We start from the raw sequence: 21,024 nt of genomic DNA, 5'->3' as shown, positions 1-21,024 counted from the left end.
TGGGCGAAGTTTAGTGCGGGGCGCAATTATCACGTGACAGTAACAGCGGTTGTTTTGATTGGCTCTGAGCTTTCACGTGACCATAAAGAACGCGTCTGATTGGCCTCCTTCACGTTTTTTCCCCGCGACATTAAGTGAGAAGTTTGTAGGTTGACTTGCCGCGAAGCTGCTAAAATGCCGAAAAGAACGTGTCCTTTTCCGGAAACCTTCTCCTCACAATACAAAATACACATCGGGCAACAGGAATTGAACAATTTCAGCGTGTTTGGGAACAAATACAGACAGGAAATCTACGGTGAGTGCTCGCTAGCTTGCGTGTGTTGGCTGCGTCACGCGCTCCACTTGTTGAATAATCTCTTAAAACGTGCCTGATATTGTTGTATTGGTTAAAGGTTAGTATAAGTTTATTTCCCTCAAACAACGAGACGAGTAAAATCACTGTTCTTTCGTTTGTTGCACCTGTTATTGATCAGTAAACATTGTCTACCGTGTCCCTGAACTCCCCTCAATGTTATTTATGTGTTCCTGAGTGACGTCACGTGTGTTTTCACACCACTTTTGTTTATCCACAGATAAGACGAAGAACCTGCTCTTTAACGGGGCCAAATCTGTGATGGATAAACTCTGGACCGCGGAGGAGAAATGTGCAGAGCCGCAGACAAGTGGACCCTCGGCAGGAACACCTGCGAGCAGACAGAACCTGCTCAGAGGACAGACACTGATTGGACATGATGGGAGACTGACGAAAACAAACGCTGCTCCAGGTGAGAACGTGACTACAGTCCAAAATATAAAAGGGCAACCATGAATGACCCCATGGAAATAGAAGTTAATACCGCTGTCATCTTTGGGAACTTGAGAGACGACTACAACAACTACATTCTTCTCTTTCTCTGTACTTGGGGACAAGCTGTCGCCCTAATTGGGGGGAGTCCTAAAAGGACTTAAAACACGTTTTCAGATTTTTCAACTTCTTAAATGTGAATTTCTGGTTTCTTTGCTCCATGTAACAAAAAAACCATTGAAACGGAATAGTGTTTGTTAGTTTGAACAAAACAAAGAAATTTGAGAACATCAACCTCTTGGTTTGAGAAACACTGATCAACTTTTTCTAACATTTTATGGACCAAACGATTACTTGATTCAAGGACATAATCATCAGATTAATCAATTATGAAAATCATTGTGAGTTGCAGGCCTGGACTCAAGTGTGTCCTTTTTCCTGCAGAAACACACAACTAGATCTCATTGAGGCCTTGATGGGATGTTTATCGTCTATGAAAGGCCAAAATGCAGTCACTGAAACTGAAATAAATCAGAATAAAGCAGGATTTACACATGGGAGAGCGGAGAAAACATCCCAGTGAATTGATCGATCTTGGTTCAATATTAAGTTATTCCCCCCCTCTCGTATGTGTTGGAGTAGCTGCACACACTCCTAGTAACGCTTTTAATTTTAAATGACCGTAAATGAAAGAAAAGTGAGGTGTGCAGTCCTCAGTGGAGTGTGAAGTATCGGAGTTAGCTGTCAGCTATTTTCTCGATGAATGAATCAAGTTCCTGTTGTCAGAAAACACTGATTGGTGTTTACCAAACCTGAAAATTATGTTATTTGGTTCGTCAACAAACCAAAATTATGCAGTTCTTTGTCACAAGGAGCAAAGAAACCAGAAAATATTCACATTTAAGACTGAGAAATTGAAAAAAGAAACACTCAAACAGATTAGTCGTCATTATTTGAGCTGCTTACATTGTCAATTTCTTTTTTTATCCCATGATTTATAGCTAATGGTGATCAAAAATAAATAAACAGTGTCACTCTGATACATCAATAATGGTCTCTTACAAAACTTTACTGTCAATTAGCACAAATGGATAATTAATTCTGAGGACTGCCATGTGCACACTAGAGCTGCAACTAGTGATTGTTTTCAGAATCGATTAATCTGCCGATTATTTCCTCGATTAACCGAGTAAATGTTGGGTCCATAAAATGTTGATCAGTGTTTCTCAAACCTGGAAAAGATGATGTTCTCAAATGATTCAGTTTTGAATTATTTCTTTGTTATAGAGTGAAGAAACCAGAAAATATTCACAATTAAGAAGCTGAAAAATCAGAAAACTTTTTTTAGAAACTGACTGAATTTCTCAGATTACAAATAATGAAACTTTTTGATCTGAAAGCATAGGTTCAGTTCATATTTTTCACCAGCAGATGTCGGTGTAGTCACAGATCAGGATGGCCAGCTCTTTCAGCTGAGTGTGTGTTGTGTTGTGTTGTGTTTAGGTGCACCAGCGGCTCCTGCAGGCTGCTGTGTGTGTCAGAAGAGCCCGGCTTCCAGGACGACGTGCTCCCAGTGCGACCGGCCCGCGTGTTCCTCCTGCACCCGACAGTGTTCCAGCTGCTCCAGCCTCTGCTGCTCTGTCTGCACCATCATAGAGTAAGTTTAAAATCAAAAACACGGCTGTGAAAAGGAAGTCTTACGTGTTTCTTTAAAAATAATTTAAAATGAGCAAGTAACTATGTTTTTGAAGACACTAGATAGTGTCCAGCCTAATCCAGGCAGGAGAATATTGTCCTTTTTTGTTTTGTTTTTTTAAACATTGGGTGAATTTTTCCTTTTGCTGCAGTGTTTGTTTTTTTTTTCCTTCAACATCACAGTTGGGAACTGTCATTAGATGCCTCTAAACTGACAGACAGTTCATGCTGAGGTTAATTGGATGTCAGCTGGAAAATAACTACATGTGTTAAAACAACACAAGCTGCTTTTCGTCTGTTCTCTTTCCCGTGAACCACAGTCTTACGCTTAAGCCACGTTGTATTTTGACAATCCGTCATATCGTGCTTGGTGTAAAATTTGGAAAGTGACTTGTAATTAAAGCTGTTGAAGTGTTCTACACTTTCATATGCATCAGTGACACTGTGACGCCGCTCAACCCTGAACCTCGTCAGTTCTTTATGAGCTTTGGCTTTGAAGTGTGCTGTGAATTTTGAAAATAGAGTTCCAAAAGTGAATTTACTGAACGGTAAAATAATGAAAAAGGCGATGGCAGCAGAAAGAATATATCTGTTGATGAGTCGCACATCTTTCATGCCTTCAGGTGGTGTGTAAATTATGCTTTTTTTTTTTAAATATGGAATATACATAGTATATATATCTATGTTTATGCACTGTTTCACTCTTCAACAAGTGTCTGTTTTTTGCTCCTTAAGAAGTTTTAAAACTGCAATTAACTGGTTTTTATTTTCTATTTTAAAGGTCCAGTATGTAGGTTCCATCTAAAGAAATTCAATATCACATTCAGAATTCTGTTTTTGTTTAATTCCCACAAACTTATCGACAGTGTTTCTACAGTAGCTCGTAATGGACAAAGCAAACAAAAACCAAGGCCCTGTCCCAGTCTCCACCCTCACATACTCGGTGTGTGTCCTCATTGACAGTAGGTCAATGAGGACTCAGGCCTGTCCCACTGTGACATGATCGAGTGTGTGAGGGGGCCCTCTAGTGGCCATTTTGAGCACTTTATGGCAACTTTTCATAAGTTCGCATTTTGCAGACTTTGCTTGAGGTGGAATTACCCACAGTTCTAAGCATGTGGGTAATGCAACCAGTTTAAAAAAAAAAAAGGCCCTTGTATCGTCTCACATTTGACAGGTGACACTTATTTAGATAAAACACAGAAGAGACTCTTTTTTTTTTGTCGACTCTCGATTTTTATTTCTTAAAGGAGGAAAAAAAAGACAAGCTTTTGTGTTAAATTTGAACCGTATAAAACATATTTAAAGTAACCTTTGGAGTTATTTTTGTCTCCATGTCCAAAAAGAGGCCAGAGGTGTTTTTCCTACCCTCTCCTCTCTGGTAACAAAGATGCTTTAATTAAAAAAGCGTCGTAATTACGATAATGCAGAAGGTTACATTTTTTCCATTACCTGAAGGCCATCATTGGTCCACCTACGTGCTTATTGGGCGATAGGAGGGTCGTTCAGATGGTTGCACCTGTGAAATCTAACCACTAGATGTCGCTAATTCCTACACGTTACCCTCAAGTAGGAAACTAAAACAGTATCAAGTCTTTGTTTGATGGTAAAAGTGACCTGATTGTGTTTTATTGTCTTTTTACCACAGTTACAGTGGACAATATGATGAAGTGCTGTGCTGCAGTTGCTCGACATAAAAGAAAAGGCACCAAAGGAGGGGGGCGGGGTCAGTTGACACTTGAACATAATTGTATATGAATTATTACTCACTACATTTTATACTTTTTTTTTCCTTCATGTTTTCTTGTGTGTATATATGTATTGTCTTTCAAAAGTAGCTGAAATAAACTTGAATTAATTTTTTTATGACCACTCTTGACCGTGTTTAAGTGTCGTACGAAAATGCTTTTATTTTTGAATGATTTTAAAAAAGTTGATCATGGTTTGGACACATCAGCAGATGGCAGCACACTTCAACCATCACGTCCTTTTAAGACGTCTCATTCACTCTAACACAAACTGTGATTTCTGTGAATGAATAACACTATTATGCTGCTTTTTTTAAGCATTTAGTTGACTTTACTTTTTTTTTTGTTTTCCGCTTGGCTATGATAATGAAATTCCAAACCAGTGCGCCTGCACTGACCTTGGGCGTCTGCTATCAAGTTTATTAATTAAAAGAAAGTGACCCAGAGGTTGAACAAAACCAGGGATTCTCGTCGGTCACAGTCATCATCCCTGTTGGACGTGACCTTGGCGCGTAGTCCTCACTTTCCCTCTTGGCTGCAGCAGCTCATCACCGGTGAGCGCTCACCACGCAGGGTTTCTCTTCTACACTGAGTGCTTTTGTTCTTGGTGGCAGAAGTCTTCACGGAACCAACAGTCGCATGACACCGTGTGGTGTTTCTGGACATTAGCTCGGATGAGTGCACTTCCCGGAGCTCGCTGCGTGTGTGTGTGTGAGAGCTGTTGAGTCACGTCGTCTCGCGCTCCAGCGGGGGTGGGTGGGTGAGGGGGTTTGGAGGGCCAGTTGTGGCAGTCTGGTCTTTGGGGGAAAGAGTTGTGCAGTTGGTGTCCGAAGGCACCGCTAGATTTCTGGCAGCTGCTGGCGAGTGAGGCGTCGCGTTGTCTGCGCGGCTCTTGATAAGACTTTTAAGAGACTCCCTGCGAGTAAACAACTTTGTGTTTTTAAACTCATGTTACAGAATCATTTAATAATCAAGCTCTGTTTGGAGTCCCCAAAACTGCACGAGAACTAAAAACTAAAGTAGACTTGCAACAGTTTCATCTACAAATCGTTGTTCCTCTGCACCAATAACCGTAGGAGCGTCCTGTGAGCACTTGTCCCAAGGAGGCAAATTTGTTATATCATGAGTGACGTTGTGAGAAATTGTTAGTTTGCCATCGTTTGAGTCCTTGGGGCAGAATAACCTCACGAAACAAAAAGCCCTTTCACCCCCCCCTCTCCCCCCGTCCTTCAGCTTGATCAATCAATCCAAGGACAAGTGTCCACTGTTCTAACTCCTCCTAAATCTGAAGGATTAGCAAAGCATTTTCAATTAAGTTCCAGATACAGGACATTACACCGGTGATTGAGGCATGACATTCCTGCGAGTCATCTAAAATGTTTATCGATTGCACACTTATTAGGGTCCAAGGATGCCGATGCCCCCCATCCTCCCCCTTTTGCTCTTTTGTTAACAACGATGTGACGTGTTTATGCACCTTGGAAAAACAAGACAGCTGCAGCTGCCAAGGTTTTCAGTACATCCCCATCCGTGACACCCAGAGGAGAGAGGGAGAGGGAGGGGGGAAAAAAAAGGGTCACGGTGTGTTTTCTTTCTCTCTCCACCCCACCCCATGAATGGTCCTCCTCACCGCCCGGTACATCTATGGCCACGGTGTCTGCGAGGAGAAGTGGGGCCCACACAATCACCCACGGCGCTCCAGACAGGACCAACTGCGGCCGACCAGCGGGAACACGTGGCTTTGTCTTTCACCCATTCTTTTGGGGGACCAGCTGTGGTCTGAGTGTGTCAGGCCCAGTGATGCTGCTGCTATAAATATGCGGCAACGACTGTGAGTAAGTGACAGCTGTACAGTGGACCAAGGACACGCTGTCTTGACACAGACAGCGAGTGTGAGCCGCTCCAAAAAAGGCAAACCCTGACACGGGAGCACTGGTTGTTGTGCGTTTATTTATGTGGTTCTTCTATTATTCACTTTAATTATTGTTCCTTCTTTTGCGACACTGGGCTTTGTCTGAAAGTCAAACGAGCGGCTCCTCAGAAATTAAGTGGATGGTAACGTATGCGTGTGTGTTCATGTGGAGAAAGGAGGGGAAAACTACACTACCTGTTTGTGTGTGTGTACACAGGCGCACATGTGACTGTGTTTGTGTGCCCTTTTCAAGTGTGACCACCTGTCTTTTGTTAAGAAATAAATAAATAAGCGCCCGGGCCACACCAGCTGTCCCTGGCAGTCCGTCTCTTCAGAGGTCAAGGGCTCCCACCGCTGGCCCTGTCGAGGTGGTGGACGTTTACAACTTTGCTCTCAACTTCTCTCAAGTACCTCCAGAGACACACACACCGACACACACTGTTCACGACATACGCACAAAATCACTCAAATGAGCCTCGGGGAGGAATGCTTTATTACACCACCCCAGTTACCCTGCACATATCCCAGCTCGTCACCCGTCGCCCTGCAGCTAAGCCCTGTCACATGGCCCCAACTTTCCATGTGAAGGTTTTGGTCCAGAGTTCACACACACACACACACACACACAGATGTGAGATGTTGCTGTGGATGTTTAGCAGTGTGATGTGACCACACCATTGCAGTGGAGCCCTTATTTACCATGTGTACAGCTCGCTGTATTGGCCGCGCAGGTCTATTTGTGAATGATCTTGGGGAGGGAGGACATTGTTGTCTTTATGTCGGAGCTGCCCGCCCCGGCTCTAGCGCCGCTGTGTCGTCTGTTTGTGCATAAAGTACGTGCAGGGGAGCCGGGCCAGACAATGGCCTGCATGAACTACTACCCACGCACACAATAGAGTGCTGGGATGAGGCTGAGTTTTTGGGGCCATGGTTTTGGGGGAGCGTTGGGGGGGGTGGCGGAGGTTGCAGTGATGGGGGCAGGGGCAGTTGGATGCGGCCCATGTCTATATCGGGGGGTGGGAACCCAAGCACATCCCCATTGGGATCACGTCGCAGAGCAGCTGGATTTCTTTCATGGTGCAGCGGGGAAATAATTAAAACTTCTCCCCCCTTCTCTCCCCCCCCCCGTTGAAAGTGTCCAGTGAGTTGGCATTAAGTGCCTAAATTAGACTCGCACACTTGGTAAAGGTTCCAGTTTGTGTCAAGTTGGGGTTTTGCAGAGGCTGACGCAAAGTTGACTTAAGGGTAATGATTACATTAGGAAGTGGGTCGGCTGTTTATCCCTCAGGTTTATCTCCTTCAGAGTGTATTGGCATCAGGTCAGGGGAACAATGGGAGCCCATCTTGAAATTGCTCCGTCCTTGAGCTCAGTTTATGGTTTCAGAGGGATAGAGCCTGCAAGACCAGCAGTATCATCACATTCTGTTGTCTCTGTACACATTGCAGTGCTGCCCCCACACACACACACATACTGTTGCTGCTGTGTGTCAGAACAATCTTACACTGATGATCGTGTGTGTCTGAAAACGACAGATGCAAATGAATGAAGTCCACACACGGAGAGAAAGTTGTTCCATTTTAATTTCTATGCATAATCTTAATAAGGACCTAAATCAAGATTGTCACATTTCCACAGCACACGCACACAAGCACACTCCGAAAGCGCAGAAAAACAAAGAAAATGCACGTACAGTTTTATAGATCAACGTAAATCGCCTCAATTTCTAAGCAATAATGTCAACTCTGCATAAAGATTGTCCTCTAATCTCTACACCTCTAACACTGAAGCAATTGATTACTATAAAATATACCTTTCTTATTAAAAAAATTATATTAAAATCTAATGGCACTTCTACAAATTCTATTTTAAAAAATTTTCATTAGACATTTAGAAGCTTTTTTTCCTTTCTTTTTTGTTTTGTTTTTTTAAACCAAATTAAAATGAAGAGACAGTCAAATGTTGCACAAGAAGCCAATGCAGTAATAAATATTTCTCATGAATATACACAATTTCACAGTTGTATCCTGCAGAGGACAGAATTCCAGTAGCCATAAAGTCGTATTTTTCTCTTTTTTTTGACTTTTTTAGATCATACAGCACGAGTTAGGAAGACGCAGCCCTCGGTCAAGAGTTCCACTGTTTCCATCAAAAGTCAACAATCAAAATCTCAGTGTTTCACATTCAACAGTGACAATAACTAAAGGAACATCCAGTTAGTTCCCAGTAGCACTGGCTACTAAAACAGCCTAAACACAGAAATGCTTGTCTTCAGTTCCAAAAAAACAAAAAACAGACAAAAAAAATGGTCAAATAAATCTCAAAAAAAGGTCAATGTAATCTCTTGCAGAGCAGCAAAATTGACAGAGTTGACTTCAAACTCTTGGTTCGTCTGTTTTTTTTTTTAAATGTTTTCCGTAATGGTAGAAAAAACAGGAACAACAGCCGCGGTGAACTTTGAACACCGCAGTCAAGAGCAAGAGAGTACACGATTGGAAAAAGGCCGTCTCCAGATGCAACACCCATCCGTGTGTCTACAAGGCACATGCGGTGATCATCCTGGAGCTATAAATAAAGACAGCGACGAATGAAAAGGGAGAGGGAAATAATAATTACAGCTCGTTCGTTGGTTGGTTATTGTCTACCCTCTGGATTTTAACTTTAACACCTCGTAAGAAATGGTTCGGGTTTGAAATGGTTCACTGTGAAAGGCTCGGCGAGTGTCTGTGCAAGTAAACGAGAGAGCCGAGTCACGGTGCGCTTCGTTGGCGCTTCATTTCCAAGATGTTCCACGAGAAACGCTTTGATTTGACTTTTTTTTTCCCATTTTAAATCTGCACAAGCCATCACCAACCCCAACATGTATGTTTTAAACACCTCAGGGGGCGTCTTCGCTGAAATGGACAGGTCACCGACACCTACGTCCAACCTCCTTATTATCGTCACAGTTGACAGTTTCCATAAATTTGTTCTAAGTCTGGCACTTTTGAAAACGCTCACACGTGCTGTTCTCCGAGGTGTCAAACTCGAAATTAAAAACTGTCAAAGTCGAGGGCCTGATGAGGTCAAATCACCATTCCATTGTCCATTTCCATCCGTCTTTCCCTGATTTTCCTCCACTGTAATTCAGTAGTACAGCGCGAACAGTTTGTGTCTTAGCCAATCATTTGCGGTGATTTTTACTCGATGTATAAAGTTAAAAGAGAAACACAAATAACCCCCTTGTTCCGGCTCTGTATTTTTTGAAAGTCCACATTTAATTTGTTTCATTTATTTTACTGGTAAGGAATCAGTGAGTCAGTTTGATGCCTACAAACAAAGTCTCCTCCTCTCTCTCCTCCCTTTGCTTCATACATTTCTCACATTCCGGGGGCTCCATTCAATACAGAAAAGTGCAAAGAGAGACTTGTGCTGGCTTTTCTCCCCACAGCTAGAAGGGAGATACACAATGCTCCCTTGAAACTACCTGGTTCTTGGTGGTGGAAGTGGAGGTGGAGGTGGGGACGAACGACAATGCCTGTATTGTCTCGTTTCTATAGGTAGGCCGGTGATGTATCAGTGTGGCTGTGCTTGAGAACCACTGTCCCCCGTGGCAGAACCGCTCTGATTTGTAGTGAGGTGGAGTCCAATCAAGTCAAGAAGAGGAACCGTGAGAACTCGCGGCGGAGACTCTTACGCGCGATGTAACACGGGAAAACAACAAAAAAACTGTCTGATAAATAGAATATATATATACATTAAATATACACAGAGTAAGAAATAGCAGCCTAGACAATCGTGATGAAACTATAATGCATGCTAACCAAAAAACAAAACAAAAACAAGTGCTTCTCTATGTTCCATGTGACAAATCTTGAATACTCCATAGAGGTTTCTACACACACGGCATATTAAAATACAATTACAGTAACTTGATTTGCACAGAAGAGAAAATAAAAACAGACAGCAGCCCCCCAAAAAAAACAGTTAATGAGTACCAAGATCGCAAGGCAAGACACCGACGACGTCTCTTCAAGCTTAAAGTAGAATAAGAGCGACACCTACCGACGACGGTAAAAACCCCTGAACCAAGTCAAACTAATAAATAAATTCTGATCAAGTCTTCTCAGGACAGATTAGACATAATATATCGTGAACTTTTAGCCCGAAGAGAATGTGACAACAGGGAGGAAGTCCCATTTCCTGTCCAGTCAGGGACAGCATCACTAAAAGGCTCCAGCTTCATCAGTAGTAACGTACACACGCGTACAATAAGAAGATATGACGTGGAGGAAAAAAAAAAAAAAGGTTTAAAATCACGCGACGAATGGCACGGCTTGGACAGATAAACAAAGCACTGGAACATCCACCTGTTCTCCTCGCTTCCTGCGGAGGGTTTCGTCAGCGTGTGCCCTTTAACGCCACACCAGGAAATAACAAGGTCACCGTTTGCTTTAAACCACACGAGTCGTTAAATGAACGTTTAATTGACTAAACACATTTACGACATCCCTGTGAAGTATTTCAATTACCCTCGTTATGACCTGGCAGGTGGGAGTGTTATTTAAGGCCAGGAAAAAGTCACTCATTTGAGAAGAAGGCGTGGCAAAACGTCCCAGTTTTTTTTTTTTTTTTAGTGAGTTCACTCAGTAAAAGTGTTGAGAACTTCATGAGGCACCAGTGTTACAGGCATCAGCTTAGAGCTACTTTTCCCCCCCCCATCCCAACTTTTCTTAAGTAGTTATTGCCAGGCTGTTTTCATCGATATGTGCGACTTAAGAGAGAGAGAGAGAGGGAGCGAGGGAGAGAGGGAGACTCTCCTCCTCCCCGAGACACAGAAGGAAAGAAAGAAACAGTGATGTCATGATGATCTGCCTGCCTCGTGTTATATAAACAACATCAAAAATGTAATCAACTTCATTTCAACCAAACAAAACTTCTACTTCTTGTGAAAAGAATAATCATACTTCCAGTAGTCAGACTTCATTACTTTTGCTGCCTTGCGATAAGTTTACTCAAGGACTAAACAAATCCCAAATAAATAATAATAATAATAATAATAATAATAATAATGATGTAGGAGTATTAAAAAGAAAATCACATATTGCTACTCACGGACGGTTCTGATCTTCCACGTGCACACATTTTCTAACGATTGTATTAACATATGTTAGCGTTAGTCGTCGCTCGTTCGCCCGGAGGCTACGAAACATTGGATGTTTGTTTTGTTTTTGTTTTTTTTACTCCTCCCCTTCCAGCGTATACTTCATCCTCAAATAAACTCAAAGAAACAGATTGACACAGAAAACAAACAAGTGCATCATCTGATTTGTTCTCCTCACAGCTCACACACTCACACAGGGATCCAGCTTGAGTTTCACAGCACCCATGTTAATGTTGAACAGCCTGTGCACCTCCAGCACAGACACCACACAACAACAGCTCCAGTCTTACAGCTGCTACGTCTTTAACTTGAGAAAATGCCACATCGGGGTAGAATCCAGGAGATATGTTTCCTGCAAACAGACGTGTTTGTGTGTGTGTGTGTGTGTGTGTGTGTGCGCACGAACAGAAAAAAAAAAAAAAAGTGAATTAACAGTGTGTGCTGAAGACATTTATGCCATGGCACCGGGGCGAGAGCGCTTTTATCCAATGGAGAGAGTCTTGACGAGGCCACAGTGAAACTTCCTGATGTGGCGGTACAGGTCCCCGGACTGAGTGAAGCGCCGCTCGCACCACTTACACGCGTGAGGCTTCTCGCGCGTGTGGACGACGGCGTGCCGACTCAAGTTATGGGAGTACTGGAAGCTCTTGCCGCACTGGCCGCAGGTGAACGGCTTCTCGCCCGAGTGTGTGCGCTCGTGCCGCTTCAGCGTGTACATGCAGGAGAAGGTCTTGTTGCACTGCACGCACGTGGGCACCGAGCCGTCGGGGGACAGCTTGGAGCGAGCGCCCTCCTTCTCGCGGAAGTGTGAGCTGAGGTGCAGCTGCAGCACGTGGGGGCTGGGGAAGACTTTGCTGCAGAGTGGGCACACGCACACCTGTTGCCCCGGCGGCAGGAGCACCCCGCTGGAGGTGGAGATGTCCGAGGAGGCCAGGTCGTCCTCCTCCTCCTCCTCGCTGTCCCCCAGCAGCCTGCTCCTCCTCTCCTCCAACTCCCTGCCAGCGGCGCCCTCCCTCCCTCGGCAGGCCTCCCCCTCCTCGTCCATCAGGTCCTCCTCCTGGGAGAGCAGGGCGGCTGTGGAGCCGTTGTTGCCTGGGAAGAGGGCAGCGAACCCTGTCACCACCGAGCCCCTGGCACTATTCCCAAAGCGCTGGCTCTCAGGGCTCGTCGGCTCACTGTCCTCCTGCTCTGACAGCAAGTCGTGTTCCTCTTTAACAAGTGGCTCAATGCCCTGCTGCTGGCTGTCGAGGGCCAGCTGTCCCGCCACGTAGGAGGGGTGTAAGGGATCTCTGCTAGACAGAGGCTTGAAAGACAAATCCAGTGCACAGTCCATGTCATCTGAAGCCCGGGACCTCTGGGACAGTGATACGGTGGAACTACTGACATCAGCTTTTGTTTTTCCAGCTGTTTGGACGCAGGGCTCGGCCTCTGCTGACACATAATTGACACTTACAAGGTCCGGGGACCTGCCAGAGTGACCGTTCGCCTTCTGCCTGCTCCTTGTAGACCTATCACAGTCTGTGACAGCCAGTCCGACTTCGTTGTTGTCCATGTCAAAGTCTTCTGCAGGGAGGGGCCTGTGCAGCCCCGGAGACTGAGTCTGGGGCAGTCGCCGGATGAGCTGCTTACTGTGCAGCTCCCCGTCTGAGGAATTCTCCCTGTCCAGGCAGCTGAGTCCAAAACTCTCGCTCAGCTTTTCATCCAAGGAGGAAAGTTCCTTATCCTTAAGCTTGCCTTTGCACACTTTCACTATATCATACATGTGGAGGTAACTGGCCGCTGCCAGGACATCCTCCACTGGCAGAGTGCTGAATTCCAGCTTCCCCTCATACATAAATTCAAGGAGCAGACTGAAAGCAGGGGCTGTCACAATGTCACTGTTGAGATGCACAACGTCCCTTTTGTCCAGCTGGTCCCTGTAGAAGAGATGGAAGTACATGCTGCAGGAGGCCAGCACGGCTCTGTGCGCTTTGAATCGAGCCTCTCCGACGAGAACAGTGCAGTCACAGAGGAAACCTTGGTGACGCTGCTGACTCAGACACTGCAGCAACTGGCGGCTATGGTCCGGGAACTCCATTCTTCCTTCATAACCTGACCAAAAACAGGAAAAACAGGATACTGGATGAGCAAAGTGGAGCGAGAGAGAGAGAGATTGAGAGAGAGAGGGGGTAAAAGGCGAGTCGCGGAAAAACACAACAGAGAATGGGAGAAATAACTTCAGCCAACATTATTATTTTTAAAGTGTCATCAAGCAGCGAGTGTTTAAGAAAAAAATCACATGGTTTTTAAAGATCGATTCACACCAACAACTTTATCCAAGTTGAGAACAAACACTGCGTGCACCGACATTGATGCAGGACACGCTGCTGCTGCTGCTCACCCACCCATCGTGTGTCCCGGTGTAAACGGATCCGCTGGTCCACGTATAGTGCTCGCTTTTGGAAGAAGTCCGCGTCTTGCGCTCTCTCTCCCTCTCTCCCTCTCGCTCTCGCTCTCTCACTCCAAAATGTAGCCCAACGCTGTCGACGCACCGGCGCGTTTCCGAGCGCAACACCAACACCAGCAGCGGTGTTTACAGAACAAGCAGGCGAGACTAGATATAGCAGCAGCCTGTCCGCTGGAGAGGGGAGGGAGGCCGGCGTGAAAGAAGAAAAAAAAAATATAAGAGCCGCGCAGACGGAGTGAGTAAACTGCTGCTCTGTTTGCTAATTACACTGCAAGCTGTGGAGTCAGCTGCTCTGACATCACCGCAATGGAAACGCTACCTCCAGCTGTGCTACCCTTAATGCCATATGTTAACTCGGGTCCACAAAAGACACCAAAAACTCACACGACCTGTCACTGAAAACATCACACGTCCACATGTATGAGAACTTTAAAAAAAAAAATATTTTAAAAAAATAAATAAATAATAAAATCAGTTTATCTACGGGTGTGAGTACAGCGACTTTTTACGCACACAACAACTGTGTCGGATTAGTTTAAAGGTGTAAAAAAAAAAAGAATGTTTAAGTTTGATGGTGTAAAAAAAAAAAGATTTTAAAAAAAGTATGTGTCGCTTACTGCGCGAGGAGCATTTTCGATTATCGGACTAAAGAAGAAGAAGAAGAAAAGTGCTTGTTATCAGGAGACAAGGAGGGCCGAGGGCGCAGTAAACCGAGCTCCGTGTCCGTGTTGGGAAACGCATTACTGGGATCCTTTTAAACAGCGGAGGAACTCGCACAGCAGGAAAAAAAAAACTGCGCTGAAACGAAGCGGCGAGGCTTAGAACACTTTAACTTTCGCTTCCCTGGTTCTTTCACATCAAAGAAAACGCGACACTTACATTCACTTCCGCCCGTTATCGTCGTCCGTTTCTCGCCCCCTTCTCTACGAGCTCGGCTTTCCTTTCATGATGTGCGTCCAGATGTTCGCTTCTCTCCTCGCCGTTTCTTGAGCTCCAGTCCGACCCTGGCAAAGCAGGCTGCACTCAGCGCTGCCGCTGCTGCTGTGTGTCAAGCAGGTTGATAATGGCCCAAGTCTCGCGATAGCGCGCCGCCACAACTTCGGCACTACTGCGTGAATTCACACAGCGGCAGCAAGTAGCAGCAGCAGCAGCAGAGTAGTAGTGCAGGGGACTCACATCAAGAGTGGCTGTAAAACACCTGTCCCTGTGACACGAGAAGCTGTTGTTATTCAAACTTTTAAACTTTTACCCACACTACTACTTATTTGTAAGCATTTAAAACAAACTTTGACTCCTATCTAGGCTCAAATCCAGCTTTTAAAATGGGATTAATTTTATTTAAAAAAGAAAAAATGTTGCCTGTGGTTTTTGCTGCAGCTATGGATGAAAGAAATACTTTTTCTTTTTCTTTTTTTTACTTAAAATTTGTATTTGCATACATGACGCATAAAACAATGATAAATTCCAGGGCATCTTGATAACATTTCAGAGCTGCTCTTCTTCCAATTCCACCATCCAAATCAACCAGAGCCCCCTTTTTTTGTCCTCAGACTGTGAGATTTTAATGGAGAAGAAAAAGATTTATTTGTTTTCATTTCAAAAGACACACATTTGATAACACGCACATTAGTGGACCTAATGCATTCCCCGTAGCCTCTTACTTCCGCTCAGAAAATGAACGAAGCACTTAAACGGCCCAGCCTTCGATTTTCCTCTGCGATTATGAATCCATCCAGCCCCTCGACAGGTTGGTGACAGTTTGTATCAATCAATAAAGATTTTCAGCTGAGATACTGAGGCATACCTTGAATCGTTTGAATGGTACACGTGTAGTCTTAACCCTCAAAAATGCCCTTAAAAGTTATGAGCACCTGCAAACATGTCCTCCCAGCAATTGTTTTCAACCTAAATTTGTCCTCAGAAACAGGGACACACACACACACACACACAGAGAGTTCTGAGAGCTTGTTCTTTAATTGTTAAAGCTAGAGATGGTGGCACAGTGCAGAGAAACAGGGGCGGGTTTGCAGCTGCTCATGTCCCCCCACACACCCCATACACACACACACACACACTTCCCTCCCCTTGTCCCTCCTTGTGCTTCCCCCAACTGCCTCGGTCACCTTTGCCCTGTGTTCCAGCTGTCGTGTGTTTTGAAAGGGCCATTTGCAGCTCTTCGCAGCCTTCTGACACAGAGGGGGAATGAGCAATGTGACGGGAGGCGGCAGCCACTGGTCAGAGGAGGCCACTGGCTAAATTCTTATCCACTTACTGCTTTATTCCATTTTTAGTCCGGCTGTTACCCTTAGAGAGGGTAGACAGATATTTGCACTCTTATGTCGTGTCCAGATGAGCATGAGTAAGACACAGTGGCATCCTGTTTAAATTTAACAAAATCGTCTCTATTTGGTATAAAAATGTACTTAAAATTGTAGTGCGTACATTTTAACCCTTTATCACCGAGCGTATTGCAGACGACACGTTTGCATTATCGCAATTACGTTTGTGCCATCGGTGGAATTCCAGTGGTTTCTGAAAGCTAAGAAGTTGCACGTCAAACGCCAACATGTGGTTATTACGGTAATTTCACTCACGCTGTCGCAGGAAGCCGGCGAATCAGCGTCTTTGTCACGAGAATTGGAATAAAACGCCTGTACATAAAGAAGTTTCCATTTATGTTTTGCCCTGTTTTTGCACATTGAGACAAAGTAAACCAAATGTTATTTTAAATATGTTTTGGTTTTTGGTTTTTCTGCACTTTAAATTATTAATGCACTACTTGAACATGCAGTAAATTGAAAATAACTGCCAGATATTGAACGTAGTTCTGGAAAAATGGGCAAAAGCACTTATGTTACAGGATGTTTTCTTGGTTAAGATAAACAAAAACAATTCCAGATGGACATTTTGAGGCTTTAAAGGGTTTAATATAAAATGTCCATTAAATTTAAACCATTTCAAATGAGTCCGCACAATGCTAATTGAGCAGGAACGGATTTGTCTTACCGCATTGTGTGCACTTGTGAAGAGAAACAGCTGCACACAGGTTGTACTACGAGTGAACACACAGAGAATTGGCCCTGAGAAGAGTCACAAGAATTCTACTTCATAAATAAAAAAATAAAATAAAAAGCATTTTATGGGCCAGTGGAAAGGGAACGTGGCTTGTAACTGGAGGGTTGCTGGTTTGAGTGCTCCCCAGGTGCTGCTTTTCCCTTTAGTTTATTTATAATTTCACCCAAAAAATATAAATATTTTGACTAATTTCCAGAGATGAATGAGTTATTTGATCACCAGAGGAAGTTGGGATTGAAAAAATCAAAGTCACCGTCCTTCAAAGAAAAGAAGAGTTAAATAAAAAACAGGTCAAATTTAATCAGACTCTGGAATAGAATGGGAATGAAACAAACACAGCAGCATCAAGTGGCCGCACCTGTGCTGCAGTTACATACACACAAACACTACCTCAGTCAGGTCTGATAGTGTTGCTTGACAGTTTCTACTCACACAGACCAAACAGAGTAAACTATTATCAAATGCATACATTTATTATAAAGTAAATCTCCATTCAGCAGTGACTCTCTCACACACACACACACACACACACATGCTACCCATGCAGGAGCAGCGGTGTGGATAAGAATAGGACCAGTGGCCCTGTGTCTCACTGGCCCTGGCAAACGTAGGCGCCCAGTAGAGGAGGGGTGTGTGTTCACAGGGCAAGACAAAGCAGTGGTTGTGCCTGGGGACTGAGGCCTCAGAGAGAGGCTCTACACGGTGAAGGTTCTCACACGCAGAAAAAGATAGAGAATGAGAGTGGGGGAGCGGGGAGAGAGAGAGAGAGAGAAACACTTCCTGGAGGTTCATTCTTCCTCTCTACAATCATCAATGGCATTCTCCCCCTGACCCACTCCTCTCTCAGACAAACAAAAGACCCCGCATTCCAGTGTAGCCTGACCGGCCAACCAGCCAGCCATCCAACCACAGTCCAACCACATCACTCTCCCTCCACCGGACCAAAAGTCTCACTGTGGGGATGGGCTTGCAAATGTAGACATTTGGTCTAACTTCTAACACATCCTGATGGAATAAAAATCATTATGTCCAAATGTAGATCGAAACAGATGTGGCCAGTGAACCAAATGCACGCGTAGCCCCATGTGTTTTTATCCTTTCCTTTAAAACGTCGAAATGTTGCACAATGTTTGCACAACCAAATTTAAAACCTATAACAGAGAATGTAGCTGGACCGAGTAGCTGATGCTCAGGAGCAGTGGTAACAATGGTATTATTTTAGCTTAATATAAAAGGAAGACAGATGTAGAAATGTAACATATACAAACAAACGCATGTTACAATTCAGGAATATGCACAGGATTATTTCTCCAGACAGGAGTGAATGGTGATGAATCATAGCTGCACGTATTAAATATATCTTTTATCTTTTGTTCATCAGACAGTAACCAAGTGAACGTTATTGCATATACAGAAGTTAGAACTGGGATTCTTTGGTCGTGCAACAGAACAGATAATTCATCAGGACGAGCCACATTGCGGTGCAGTTGCTGGGCGATGTAGTCCCGGTCAGACCCCCTCACTCACCCCCACCTCCTCCCTAGAATGGCTCTTCTAGCCTTCTGTTGCTAATTTCTCCTTCAACTTTTCTCCTATCTGTTCTTTTTAAGTCATATTCTGGTCAGAGACTGCACGAGATCGCACGAAAAGCCATTAAAGACACACACTTTTGACAGGGCAGGCATTCCCATCACCGGGAGCAGAGGCAGACGAGGGCGAGGAGGAGGAGGAGGAGGAGGAGGAGGAGGGATACCCTCACTCCGCTCTGTTTGTATGAGAGGAACAGCTTGGCAAGACCGATGCATAGTAGCGACGAGGAACACATTACAGTATGTGAGTGACAAAGAGGGGAAATGACAACAGAGGAGGCTGAGAGACAGGGAGCAGAGGCCACAAAGTTTTTTTCATCCCAGAGGAGAACACTGGCATCTGTCACTGCCGCACTCTTCTCGTCACCGTGTTTTTCACTTGATGTGGAACTTTTCTCTCACCCTCTTTTTCATTTTTCAACCCACACACAGTCACTGTATATTTATTTGTCGTTCCCTGGACAACGCTGAGTGAAATGGACAAAATGAGACCGCGCAGTGCTCACACATGATCATTTATGATATTGATATATGATTATGTTCTTTACACATTGATGACCCAGTGATGTGAGCTCTTGGTCTGATAAAGTGGATCACTAACTGAAGTGGCCTGTCTGTACTTGTCCTAAACTGGTTTAACTCCTACTTCCCTGGCAACGAGTCTTTGTGGTCGGAGACGACTGTTTATCTAAACACAGCCTGGTAAAACAAGCAGGTTCCCTAATCTGATAGAGTCTAATATAAAGTGTAATGCTTTTACTTTATTTCTCTTGTGTTGCTTAAGCAACCCAGTGATGAGTCAGTTGAGAGTAGTTGTAGTGATTTCCTCTGATAGTTACAAAGGTATATTTAGAAAGATTTAGCTTGCATTACAAAGAAACTAATCTTAAGTTTATATGTGTCTTTTATTGGGAATGTAAATGGAAACACAGAGAGAAAGCCTAAATAAAGCACTTGACAAGCAGCACCGTGCCTTTTATTGACATTTTTTAGGTCAATGTTATGCTATATTAATTTTTAAAAGTGCTCTATCTATAAATAAAGTTTATATTGCCTATAGATAAGGCTATGTAGCAACTCAACTGCCACGTCCTGTGTGAACATTGCTAATTTTAGTTTAGCCAAGACTTTTGCACAGTCCTTTTTTCTTTTACATTAAATTGCACTTTTATCTATAAATGACAAACAGTTTGCTGTCACTTCGTTGTCATACAGTCGATTAGTTGATATAAAGTTAATTTTGACAACAATTCAAGTAAATAGTTCTGGTTTCCTTGGTGGCTATTTGTTATTTTGTTTCTATAATACATTTATTATGAAAATCAAAACAAGTTGCAGTGCCATACTAGTGTCAGAATAACATCACCAACTGTCAGCCAAGGCTGCGTGGACACACATCCAATCATCAACTGCACTTTTTAAATGACACTGTGTCATTTTGGTATGTGGTCCTACATTAGATGTACTGTATGTCCAATACATGGATATATTATGTGACATGAGTGAGTATGGTCATATCAGAATCCACACAAACGTTGTGCCTACACATACTGTGCTGTATGTTCTATGAGTGTTGCACCAGCAGTGGCAAAGTCAAACAACACTGGAGGAGAGCAGTGATAGCAGTCAGTGAGAGAGAGAGAGATGTCGAAATCCAAGATTATAAAATACAAATACAAATGTCACATGTATAAAGCTATGAGTGCGCACGTTCATGCCGTTTCAGAGGAGAAACGGTCACTTTATTATTTCACTCATTCACCTTTTTCGTTTATGATAGACTCTGGGCTCTATGTCTTTTCTTTTTCTTCCATCTGCTCAATTTTTGAAACCGATAATAATGAAATATTCACAAATTGGCTTACTTATGGCGCGTCTCGCCAATCGACGTACATGAGACAGGTAATAGACCTGATACACTACAAATACTACAGTATATGAGGCATTTTCTATCCTCCACATTCACATTTAGAATTGAACTCTGACTTTCTGGTTTAAAGACAACTCACTCTACCACCCCCACCCCACATCCAACTAATAATAATAATCATTATTATTATTATTATTTTAGAAATATTACAAAGCCTCCTACACCTCAGATGCTACAGTAATGTAACGTAAAAGTTTTCATATAATAACCACTGTTATTTGGCTGAGGGGCCCATTTCAGATATCAGGGGTGAATAAAACACAAACAAATTGAGGGGCCCTATGAAGACATATCACATCACATAGTCAGTTTTCTTAAATTTGGCTTCAAGGCACCATTCAAATATTAAAATAGTAGCCCCCGGAGCACTTGGGCCCCTGGGCCTGGGGCCCATTCAGTAATCCATCCCTGCTACCACTGAATCACAGCTGCTTTTTTAGTTTTAGTGCCATTGAATGAGTACATCTAATAAATTGGACAATTATTATTATGATTACTTTTATTTTGAAAGAAACAGAACATTGTGATTGCAACTTAATCCAGTTGTGATAGAATGTAGGTAATGTGTGAACACAGAGTTCAACGAGGCCACGTTTTTGTTTTTTTGGGTTTTTTTTTTTTAATGGGACTACGGCTCATATGAAAGAGTGAGACACACACACACACACACATTAACCGGCTAGGCACTAGGACCCGGGAGAGCA

The 21,024-nt window shown here is 43.7% G+C and overlaps 2 protein-coding genes across 3 annotated transcripts; one reads left to right on the top strand and one right to left on the bottom strand.

Annotated features, from left to right (window-relative positions):
- Positions 1-95: 95 nt before the first annotated feature.
- siva1 (SIVA1, apoptosis-inducing factor) lies at positions 96-4,351 on the top strand. Its single transcript, XM_044017385.1, has 4 exons — positions 96-295; positions 573-764; positions 2,288-2,441; positions 4,128-4,351. The coding sequence occupies exons 1-4, from the start codon at positions 175-177 to the stop codon at positions 4,174-4,176; spliced, it is 516 nt and encodes a 171-aa protein (XP_043873320.1). The 5' UTR covers positions 96-174; the 3' UTR covers positions 4,177-4,351.
- Positions 4,352-9,974: 5,623 nt separating this feature from the next.
- Positions 9,975-14,845, bottom strand: zbtb42 (zinc finger and BTB domain containing 42). Of its 2 annotated transcripts, none has more exons than XM_044017401.1 (2): positions 14,606-14,845; positions 9,975-13,371 (listed from the first exon to the last, which is right to left on the bottom strand). In XM_044017401.1, exon 2 carries the CDS (start codon positions 13,355-13,357, stop codon positions 11,762-11,764), a length of 1,596 nt encoding a protein of 531 aa, XP_043873336.1. In that variant the 5' UTR covers positions 13,358-13,371; positions 14,606-14,845; the 3' UTR covers positions 9,975-11,761. The 2 variants fall into 2 exon arrangements, with proteins under 2 accessions (XP_043873336.1, XP_043873335.1); XM_044017400.1 differs by lacking the exon at positions 14,606-14,845 and adding an exon at positions 13,665-14,016.
- Between the last annotated feature and the right edge of the window lie 6,179 nt (positions 14,846-21,024).

The sequence above is a fragment of the Solea senegalensis genome, unplaced genomic scaffold (assembly GCF_019176455.1).
Source record: "Solea senegalensis isolate Sse05_10M unplaced genomic scaffold, IFAPA_SoseM_1 scf7180000015355, whole genome shotgun sequence".
Classification (NCBI taxonomy): domain Eukaryota; kingdom Metazoa; phylum Chordata; class Actinopteri; order Pleuronectiformes; family Soleidae; genus Solea; species Solea senegalensis.
This window is presented reverse-complemented; position numbering and strand designations above follow the sequence as displayed.